Here is an 11973-nt window from a genome sequence, read left to right on the forward strand (position 1 = left end):
ACAGGTGCCCGCCACAACACCCGGCTATTTTTTGGTTGCAGCCATTATTGTTGTTTGGCGGCCCGGGCTGGATTCGAACCCGCCACCTTAGGTGTATGTGACTGGCGCCTTAGCCACTTGAGCCACAGGTGCCGAGCCGAAATGGATAACTCTTACAGCAAAAGATGGCTAGAACATATTAGTAAGAACTCAATCAATGTTTAAGTAATGAAATATAATGATCAATGTTTGTGCCAAGTACCAGTGAGAACCTTATGTATAATCTCAGCAGCCCTAAGAGGTAAGCATATTTCCATTACATAGATTAAATAAACAGGAAAATTATACTTTTAAGAACAGGGTTGTTTAATGTTGTAGTTAGGCTGTTTGCGTATCACCAAAACTGTAATTTAAAAGTTGAGTGGACAAACACAGCAACAGAAAATTGTAGGGCAAGGTCTGGGAGAAAAGGAGGGAACTCCCAAGGTACCGACAAATCCAGCCATACTCCGCCGAAAGTGAGAAGTTAGCCAAGCCAGCGCCGTAGGCTGGCAGCGGGCGGCCTCATCGGCGGAAATGACTCCTATTGGGGAAACCAACCCGCCTCCACTCGCTTACCACCTGCGGAGGCGTGGCTTGAGGTGACGCCCCCTGTGGGCCGATTGCCCCGTGGGCTAACACCGATTGGCTGCCGCAGGGATGGGGCGGGCTCTGCCGACCGACTCGCCTCTCCGATCTGCGGCGCCTGCGCATGAGCCTCCGGGAGAGGGAAGGAGTGGGTCTGTGCGGAGGGACGCGTAGATTAGCAGCGCCGTGGCTCCAGAGGCGGAGCCGGAAGCGCCACGGTTTGACCCCGGAGCCCCTCTGTTTTCGAAGGGGCTGCTGTCTTCCTCACGGCCAGGTCCGCCTCCTCCCCTTCTTCCCCGGTACCCGGAGGCTGAAGCCCCGGGTTGGGCGGGGCGGCGCAGCCCAAGCTCTCGGACCCGGAAGAAGCGCCGTCTCCCGCCTCCACCATGGAGCCCACCGTGCTGTCCCTCACCGAGGAGGACCTGACCGAAGTGAAGAAGGATGTGAGTAGCGCGACCTTGGTCCGGCGCCGCGCGGGGGCCGGGCGGGGGCGGGCCGCAGCCCCACCGGGGAGGAAAGCGGAAACCCGGAGTCGTGTCCGAGGAGCGGAAGGTCCGGGCACGCGAGGCCTGCGGCACGCCCTGCACCTGAGGAACTGTGGTGGAAGTGATTCTCCCGTGGCCTTTAATCTGTGTTTTAAATCTGTAAACGGAGGGCTTGGGTTTTTGACACTTTGTGCAGCGCTTCGTTTCTTCACAGTCAGCTTCTAGCCCATCCTTCCCTCACCCATCCCGTCGGGATTTGCCCCCTGAGCTCTTAGGGCTGCTTTGTTAGGGATCTGGCAGCTCAGATCCTTCCTTAATACTGGCTGCCTAGGCTGTTCCGGTCCAGAGCAAAAGGATCACAAGCAGTGGAGCAAAAACGTGAAACTCTTTTGCACAGGGGGCTGGGGAAAGCTCAACAGCTGAAAGCACAACCTGGAATTCCCCTAGTAAGCAAACGCCCACATATTTAAATGGGGCGGGGGGATGAATGCATGTAGCTGAGAATTAATTTATAGGTAAACGTTAAAAAATAGGCAGTAGCTAAATTATGCTCTTTTGCTTGGGTGGTGCAGACCTGCACAGGCCTTAATAGTAATTTGTAAAGAATGACTTTACTGAGGTACGACATTTCTTTTTTCTTTCCTTTTAGTTGTTTTGCCAGATGAGACCTATATGAATACCACTAAAATACTTCATGTTAATTCAAATTAAAAACAGAAACGCAACATAAAGTTTATTCTTACTTAACACACAATACTCTTACTAAAGCATTTTTGTGAACTGGGCAGGACACAGAATATCCATTCTTTTCTCCTTTTATTTTTTTGAGACAGGGTCTCACTGTGTCGCCCACGGTAGAGTGCTGTAACATCACAGCTCACAGCAAGCTCAAACTCTTGGGCTCTCTGGTCTCAGCCTCCCAAGTAGCTGGGACAACAGGCACCCACCACAATGTGGAGCTATTTTTTTGTTGCAGTTGTCATTGTTGTTTAGCCAGCTGGGCGGGTTCAAACCCACTAGCCTCTGTATATGGCCAGCGCCCTACCCACTGAGCTACAGCATGCGCCCTAAATATCCATTCTGAATCCCTTCCTCTTCCCTCCCCTTTAAAGTTTATTACATTGTACTGGTAGTTTCAATTGATATGACTCACCAGCAGAAGGTACTGGATATGACTGGGACTTAGTTTCCTCATTCAGTACAGATCTTTGGAGCACTTACTGGAATATACTGTCCTTGGGCCTGGAAAGATACAAGAAATGAAGATCTAGCTTGTCGCCCTTTGCTCAGTGAGTAGGGCGCCAGCCATGTACACCAAGGATGAAAGGTTCTAGCCCGGCCCAGGCCTACTGAACAACAGTGACGACTGCAGCCAAAAAATAGCCAGGCGTTGTGGTGGGCACTTGTAGTCCCAACTACTCAGGAGGATGAGGCAGGAAACTTGCTTGAACCCAAGAATTTGAGGTTGCCGTGAGCTGTGATGCCACAGTACTCTACCAAGGGCGACATAATGAGACTCTGTCTCAAAAAAAAAAGAAGAAGATCTGGACCTGCTTTGCATTCTGGTTGAGATAAGACAGGAACATTGATAACTACCACAGAATAAACATAAGTGTTGTCTTATTTAAGATGAGAGCCAGTAAAAACATGAACTTGAAGAGCTAGGCTTCTCGTATTTCAGACGCTGTGTCATACAGTTTACAGTGTACTTAATCTTTACAACAACCTCTACAGGAGATAATTGTCTTTCCCATTTTGCAACTGATGAAACAGGATCTCAGAAATTACTGAGTGGAAAGAAAGACCTGATCACAAATACAGATGTGAAGAGTGACTTCCAGGCTTTTATTTTTCATTTATTTATTTGTTTAATTTTATGGTTCATTGAGGTTATCCACCTTCAAGGATTCAATTTACACTTATATCAGAAATTCATAACCTTGAAGAAACTGTGGATGGGTTTCAGAGGGTCTATGAAAAATTGTGTGCATGCTTTTTTTCTTAGAGACTTCTCCATGATGTTTTCAAAATGTTTTATGATCTTAGAAAGTTTTAAAATTATCCACATATTTGGACTTCCTTCTCTCTCACCTCTAGGCCCTTATTTCCAGATGTGTACAGGAAAGCTGCTTTATGACCTATATGTTGCTTACCTGGCCAGTCTTTCCCCCAAAGCGCTTGCCTCTCCTGCCATATTCTCTGACTCCTGAGAACTCCCACATCTTCACTATCTCCTCCTCCTTTTTGGTTGAATTTAGTTCAGTGTAATAAATATTGATTACATGCTACCTGAGGCTTATACTATAGATCTAAAATTCAAAAATTAAACATTAAGACACAATCCTAATTTGAAAATAGCTTGATTTCTTTGGGGGGGGGGGCAGACATAAATGATAATTTTAAATCACAAACTAAATGCAATGAATTTTGCCTTCATCCAAAACACTGTCTACTTGATGCTCTGATTAAGTGCAGGATACACAGCATTAAACAGAACATTCCTGGTTCTTGCCTGCTTCAAATATAGGTCATTAGAATTGAAAACAAATGTGCAGTTAACTATTAGGGTAAGTACTGTATAGGCAACAAATGCTGCTAAGACAGTAACCAGGGAAACCTACTAAAGACAGGATGACGGGGGGGTTACATTTAAACTGATCCCTGAAAGAGATGACAACTGAAGGAAGAGCATTCTAGGCAGGACAGAATTTCCTAAGGCAAGACCTTGGTGACGTGAGGAAATTGAAAGCAGGCAGAGGGTAACCTGAAGTGAAGTTGGGCTACAGCCAATTCATGAGGGGCCTTGTAAATGGTAGGGGAGTGTTTGAATTTGAGGGGGGTTTTTTTGTTTGTTTGTTACCCCCTTATTGAAAAATTATGTTACTTTTTTGAAAATCTCGTTCTGTGGTCTGCGGAGAATGTGAAAAGCGAGAAAACCAATGAGGAGACTCTTGGAATTCATATAGATGAAAAATAATGGTGATTTGGATCAAGGTGAAGGCAATGGAGATGGGTGGAGCAGGAGAATTCCAGATGCATTTTTGAAATAGAAATGATAGGACTTGGTGATGGATTAAATGTGGGAGTTGAGGAAAAGAATGGAATTAGATTAGTAAGTGGAAATGTCAAATCACCAATTAGATCTGCCAAGTCTCAGTATCAAAAGAGAGATCTGAGCTGGAAACTAAGTGTAGGATTGAATGATTTCACCTAGGAATTTGAGAACTAGGACTTTTAAAACCTTTAAAGAGAAGTGGGTTTGTTATTTTTGTGAGACAGGGTCTCACCTTGTCAGGCTAGAGTGTAGTAGCGTCATCACAGGTTACTTTATCCTCAAAGTCCTGGGCTTGAGGAATCCTGCTGCCTCAGCCTCTCCTATAGCTGGGACTACAGGGACTTGCCACCACACCCACCTAATTCTATTTTTTATAGAGACAGAGTTCTACTCTTGCCCAGGTCTCAAACTCCTAGCCTCAAGCAGTCCTCCAGTCTTGGCCTTCCAAAGTGCTAGGATTAGAGGCTTGAGCCACCACACCCAGCCAAAGAAGAGTTAAAAAGTATTTAAGAAATTAATAGCCACAGAGATCAGAAGAAAATGAGAATGTGATACTGATAAAAGACAAGAAGAATATTTCAGGGAAGGAGCAGGCAACTGTGTTCGTGTTGCATAGAAGTCGAGTAGATGAAGACTAAAAGTATTTGGTAGTAAGGAAGTCATCGGTGACACTGAGAAGGGAGGTAGGGCAGAGTGGAAATGTCTGGAATGAATTGGGAGATGAGGCGAAGTCCTGGTAAATAGAAAGGTCAAATGTATACATAGGGTGCTAAAGGGACAGGAGAGGGGTACCTAACTCATTCTGGGGAGTTTAGGTAAAACTTTGAAAAGGAGATAACCATTCAGCCTTAAAGGATGAATAGAAGATTAGGGTATGAAAAAAGAGAACAAGACAAAGGTAACAACGTAAAGAAATGCAAAGTCACAGACAGCAGTTTAAGACAGCATAAAGTTCCAGGACAGAGTTAGTGATACTTTAAGCTGGTATTATAAGAACCAGCGTCTGCCATAATTAAGATTATTTATTAGCAGTTACTACGTATCAGAGACTGCACCAAACCTTCATATACTCTATCCCATTTGTCCCTCCCGTATGTCCTTGGAGTTAAGGTTTTAATTATATTTTATCAATAAAGAACCTGAAGTTTACAATGCTGAAGTAACTTGCTCCAGATTTACAGGAATATATGGCAGATTGAAGATTTGAACTGAGATAGGTCTAGTTCTAGAGGTGCGCTCTTAACGTCTTTACTATTTTGCCCTAGCTGAGGAACTTTTATCTTTTACGTTAGGGACAGAACACAGAGTTTAAAAAAAATTTTTTAATTAACTAATGACATTTCAACATTAGAATTCACATAACATAACATTTCATTTTCTATTGAAAAATTGGAAGATCTAGATGGATAGATCTAGTGTGGTAGTGGAGAAATTTGAAGAGAAATATATCTAGGTTTGTGTTCTTAATGGTCCATGTGAGACATAAGGGCTGAACTAGGGTATTGCTAATAATAGAGATAAGGGAAGGTATAAATTAGATATATTAAGTGGTAGGTTGGCAGGACTTGATGGTGGGTGATCAGATGTACCAAGTGAAAGAGAGGAAGAGTCAAAGGTGAATTCTCGGTTTTATATTATAGCATGGGTTGGATGGATAGTGGTACTTCCACATAAGTTGAGAATGTCAAAGGAAAAGGGGAAGAGAAGAAAACTTGGTTCGGGGCATGTTGAATTTGAAATACCTTGAATCATCCAGTTGAAATCTTAATCACAGACATAAATTGGTGATCATCTCCATATAGATGGTAAAATGACAACTAATGATGAGGTTTTTTAGGAGTTCACTTTTTAAATCTTTAAATTGCATCTCTCTCTTGATACCCAGAGCTTAAATTTATACACTCAGCGTATTTTATGTAAGATAATTGTGGCAGTCTTCTAATTGATCTCCTACCCCAATTTTGGCATCCCCCAGTTCTCTGCAAAGCTTTCGTATTGCCTTTTGTTTATAAACCTTTGATGACTTTTTTGGCTACAGGAAAGTGTTTGTTCCTCAGCACTTTAGAGGTAGTCTTCCATGATCCAGCCTATTTTCCTTCCCAGTTTCATTTCTCACCACCCTGTCACCTGCAGCCTGTGTTCTGTTTACCTGAGACTTCTCAGTATTTCCCCCCACTGCATCCCTTCGTGCTTCTGTAACTCTCCCAAGTCCTGAGGATAGAGTTGATTGCTCCCTCTATGCTTCCCCAGTACTAGACCAATGTAATCTTTTTGTGTCTGGGCCATATCACATTGTCTTACCATTATTGTGTGTGATATATATTCCCTAGCTAAGCCATGATCCCTCTGCATACAGGGATCATATTTATCTTTGCATACTCAGTGCTCAGCACTTGACAGATTAGGAACTTAGATATGTGTGAAATGTGCGAATAAATAAATGAATGTGGAAGTTGAGTAGACCTAGAACTATAGGAACTCTTTACCTAGCTTACTCTTCTGTTGCCTTTAATTTTGTCATTCTTAAATGTATTTTTTGGGGGTGGGTGGGTGAGTGAACTGCTTTTTTATTTATTTATTTTTTATTTTTATTAAATCAAACACATAGATCATGTATACATTAATGCATTTATGGGGTACTATGTGCTGATTTCATAAAGAATTAGGAATGCTTAAATCACTCTGGTAAATATATACCTCATCTCGTTTACTTAGTTATTGTGTTAAGACATTTATACTCTATACCAATAGATCCGACATGTACCTTCTTAGAATGTATTGATCATTTACTTAGTACCAGGCACTTTTCTAAGCACTTTGATGTATTCTTCATAACAGTCAGATGAAGAAACAAGCACAGGGGAGTTAATTAACTTATCCGAGATCCCGTATCTACCGCATTTCCCCGAAAATAAGACCTACCCAAAAAATAAGCACTAGCAGGATTTCTATGCATTTGTTAAATATAAGCCCTACCCCGATAATAAGACCTAGTGATGGGCATGGCTATGCAGCATGTCTGCATAGCCACGCCATGCATTTTGGCCAGTGTGGTAAGGAAGACTGGAATACCTTTTATCTGCCACAGCTCCTTTCTCTGAGCATTCGCACTTGCACGGGTGCGTATGTGGTAACCGTGGTCACAGGCATCCACACGTGTGAATGGCTAGGGGAAAGGAGTTCATGCATCACTAGCACCAGCCCCACCAACAAGGTCGGCTCCCCTGTCAGGTTCCAGAAGATGACTTAACTGTATTTGAATAAATGTAGAGTGTTGTATTATACTTAATAAAAATAAGACATCCCCTGAAAATAAGACCCAGTGTGACTTCTTGAGAAAAAATAAATATAAGACAGTGTCTTATTTTCAGGAAAACACGGTAGTACATAGAGGAGCTAAAATACAGTTACTGGCATCAAATCATTAATGTTATTTATTGAGTCGAGTATGAGTTTTCTACTAATTAAACCCCTCAGACAGGTCTAGGCTTGTTTTCTGTGGTCTCTTTTTTCTTAATTTCTGAAATTTTTCCAACACTCACTGTTCCTTCTGGTTTTTCTCCCTGCATAGTCTTCTATTTTCCTTCCACAAAGACGGATTCACTGAGTTAGAGCATAGTCTTTCCAACTGGCCCCAGAAGAGTCCTTCTAATATCAGGTGTCTGTTTTTGGTTTTGTTTTGTTTTTGAAACAGAGCCTTAAGCTGTCCCCCTGGGTAGAGTGCTGTGGCATCACAGCTTACAGCAACCTCCAACTCCTGGGCTCAAGTGAGTCTCCTGCCTCCGTCTCCCAAGTAGCTGGGACCACAGGCGCCTGCCACAACGCCCGGCAATTTTTTTGGTTGCAGCCATCATTGTTGTTTTACTTTAGGGACATGGAATCATAACAAAGATGAGAAAGTTATAAACTATGAGAACTCTTAAGTTAATCCTCCCTAGTCCTGAATTTCTTGCTAAATAGTACCTAAAATGTACAGTATTTTTTGTACTCATCTTTACTGAAGGTGGCCCTCAGCAGGCCTTATTTCCAAGAATTCAAGTCCTCTAGGTTCAGCTGACCTCCTCCTTACAAAGAGCTTGGTCTTGGTTTTTATTTGTGAATGTTAAATAAGAGCCCTGAGGAATGTCTGAGATTGACGTGCGTCTCCCTGGACTTTCATCTCAACTAGCATGCATTATAGAGGGCCTGAGCGCCTGACTTTGAAACATTGTCTAATAATTAGCTCTTCCAAATTTCTAACTAATAGTCACCTATGTGATTTTTAGGTGTTAAAAACCAACATTGAAGCATATCTTATTTCTTTTAGGCTTTAGAAAATTTGAGGGTGTACTTGTGTGAGAAACTCATAGCTGAGAGACATTTTGATCATCTGCGTGCAAAAAAAATACTCAGCAGAGAAGACACTGAAGAAATTTCTTGCCGAACATCAAGTAGAAAAAGGGCTGGAAAATTATTAGACTACTTACAAGAAAACCCCAAAGGACTAGACACCCTTGTTGAATCTATTCGGCGAGAAAAAACACAGAACTTCTTGATTCAGAAGATTACAGATGAAGTGCTGAAACTTAGAAATATAAAGCTAGAACATCTGAAAGGTAAGATATCTTAGGTGTTTAAGAGTTAATATAAATGTAACAGTGCTTTTTAAAAATACAAAAGCAAAACAAAAATGCAAATTAAAACCAAAATACTCAGAAGTGATCATTTTACTTTTAAATCTTTCAATTTCAGAATTACATTTAATTTGCATTTCTTTGACCTTATGTGATTTCTTTACATTGCAAAATTGAAATACCATTCAGTATCCTAATTTATATTTATTTAACAATGCCATATATAGAAAAGTTACAATCTTGAAATCCCTGTATACACCAGGGTTTGTTTCTGAAGTCAGCAGAATGTAATATTATTCTATTCAAAAGTAATCGCTGAAAATACTGTACAGCACACAGAGTTTAAGCAAAGTATTTTAATACAACTCTGCTAGTTTTCTCCCACTAGTTAATCACAATATGAAGTAGTTGACATATGTTTATAGGGATCATGTTGCATAAAATAAAATATTTGTGACTGTAAACACTAGAATCACAGTCAAGGTAAAGAGGCATGGGATCTGAGATCAATTAAGGGAGTACCACATTTACTTCTCCCATTTTACCCTCACCCCAAAAACACCACTCACTGATTGGAATGTTATATAGAATTGCCGGCACAATTTAAATTCTACCAACCCCATTCCCCTCCCCCCGTCTCCCTCTGTCTTTCTATCCAGGCCTTGGGAAGAGAAAGAAATGAGTAATTTAGGGCCCTGCCCTTAAGGAATTTAGAGTCTATAAATCCTTGCTGGGACATGTTAGAAGTTTCCCTATTTGAGCTATGTAAGAAGAAAATAGTTTTTATACAATGCGACAAAATACTCAATGTATCATGAAGTTGAAAAAATAGTTTTAAGAAATGACATACAAATGTACTTTATAGACATAGGTTTTACCTAAAATTTGTCAATTCAAGAATTGCCGTGCCTATAGACAGGTTAAATGTTTGCTAAGCTTAATAGAAAAATAGTGTTTGTTCCTTCAATCTTGTGGCTAATTGTTAGCTATACTCTTAGGATATGATAAAATTCTTCAGTAGTATCTTAGTTCATTTTCTATAAGAATGTGTGAGACTGGGCAATTTGGGCAATTCATAAAGAAAAGTTATTTTGAGAATCCTAGAGACTGGGAAATCCAAGAGCATGGTGCCAGCACCTGGCAAGGGTCATCTCCTGGCAGAAGGGTAAAAGGGGGCAGAGCTCCTGAGGGCATTAATCCATTCATGAGGGTGGAGCCCTAATTACTCAATCACATCCCAAAGGCCTCACTTAACACTTCCAGGATGGCAGCCAGGTTTCCAGCACACAAACTTTTAGAGGACACATTCAAACCGTAGTAGATAGGAACAACCCCTGTCATTTGAATAAACTATCAGGTTGAGAACCAGGATGTTATCATTTAATTATAGTTCTCACTCTCCCATGGAATAGTCCTGGAATGTTGAGCATGACTTAACTGTACCTCTGTTTTCTCACCTGTAATAGGAGAGACTATCTCACATGATCTATAAACTCTTTCGCTTACAACAGCGATTCTCAACCTGTGGGTCGTAACCCCTTTGGGGGTCGAATGACCCTTTCACAGGGATCACCTAATATCCGATATTTACATTATGATTCATAACAGTAGCAAAAATTACAATTATGAAGTAGCAACAAAAATAATTTTATGGTTGGGGGGTCACCACAATGTGAGGAACTGTATTAAAGGGTCACAGCATTAGGAAGGTTGAGAAGCACTGGCTTACAACATCCTGAAATTCAAGAGTCAGTAATTGCTATTAGTTGACTCACAAAATTTTAGTATATGCCTTGTTTAAATTTTGTTCTTAATTGGCTAACATATTTTGTACCAGAATGCTAAAGAATATTTATTAGTCGTGAAAGATATTTTTTATTTTAGAAACTGCTTTATTTTTTCTAGTTTCTTCAGTGGTTAAGTATATGAATATTCTGTATTTTAAATGTGAATTATAACATGGCATTTAACTTCCTTGAGATATTATTTCCTTATCTAGAAAATGCAAATAATAGTATACTTTGTGGTTGTTGAGAAAAGCAAGGGAGATTTAAAATGAATTATGACAGAATTTATAAATTTCTGTTATAGGACTGAAATGTAGCAGCTGTGAGCCTTTTCCAGATGGAGCCACAAACAACCTTTCTAGATCAAATTCAGATGAGAGTAATTTCTCTGAAAAACTGGGAGCATCCACTGTCATATACCACCCAGAAGGAGAATCCAGCACGGCCCCCTTTTTTTCTACTGATTCTTCTCTGAATTTGCCTATTCTAGAAGTAGGCAGAACTGAAAATACCACTTTCTCTTCAACTACGCTTCCTAGACCTGGGGATCCTGGCGCTCCTCCTTTGCCACCAGAGCTGCAGTTAGAAGAAGAAGGAACTTGTGGAAACTCTAGTGAAATATTTCTTCCTTTAAGATCACGTGCTCTTATGGCTGGGCGCGGTGTCTCACACCTGTAATCCTAGCACTCTTGGAGGCTGAGATGAGTGGATTCATTGAGCTTAGGAATTTGAGACCAGCCTGAGCCAAGAGCAAGACCCCATCTCTACTAAAAATAGAAAAAAATCAGCCAGGCATTGTGGGGGGTTCCTGTAGTCCCAGCTACTCAGGAGGCTGAGGCAAGAGGATCACTTGACCCAGGGATTTGAGGTTGCTGTGAGCTAGGCTGATGGCATGGCACTCTATCTAACCTGAATGACAGAGTGAAATTCATGAAGATAAAAAAAAAAAAAAAAAAAAAGAAAAGAAAAGATTACATGCCCTTCAATTTTTTCTAGTAATGACGAGAAATGTTTTAAAGGATAAGAATCTTTTTATAAAATTGCTATAATGATTTATTTACATGTAATACATCTTAAAGCACAATGTAAGGATACTTTGTAAATAGGACTTTTTAGAGTAAAAAAGTATACCTTTAAGATAGTTAAGTACAGCTCGGCGCCTGTGGCTCAAGTGGCTAAGACGTCAGCCACATACACCTAAGGTGGCGGGTTCAAATCCAGCCCTGGCCCGCCAAACAATGACGGCTGCAACCAAAAAAATAGCTGGGCGTTGTGGCGGGTGCCTGTGGTCCCAGCTACTTGGAAGGCAGAGGCAGAACAGCTTGAGGCTCTGTCTCAAAATAAATAAATAAATAAATAAAAATGGCCGGGCGTTGTGGTAGGCAGCTGTAGTCTCAAGTTATTAGGGTGGCTGAGGCAAGAGAATC

At 41.1% G+C, this 11973-nt stretch overlaps 1 protein-coding gene across 1 annotated transcript; it reads left to right on the forward strand.

The window, feature by feature from the left end:
* Positions 1-719: 719 nt before the first annotated feature.
* Positions 720-11257, forward strand: BCL10 (B cell CLL/lymphoma 10). The gene is made up of 3 exons (XM_012801665.2): positions 720-1049; positions 8453-8741; positions 10851-11257. The coding sequence occupies exons 1-3, from the start codon at positions 993-995 to the stop codon at positions 11222-11224; spliced, it is 720 nt and encodes a 239-aa protein (XP_012657119.1). The 5' UTR covers positions 720-992; the 3' UTR covers positions 11225-11257.
* Positions 11258-11973: the final 716 nt, after the last annotated feature.

This window comes from Otolemur garnettii, unplaced genomic scaffold (assembly GCF_000181295.1).
Source record: "Otolemur garnettii isolate 467f Iridium unplaced genomic scaffold, OtoGar3 scaffold00010, whole genome shotgun sequence".
Taxonomy (NCBI): Eukaryota; Metazoa; Chordata; class Mammalia; order Primates; family Galagidae; genus Otolemur; species Otolemur garnettii.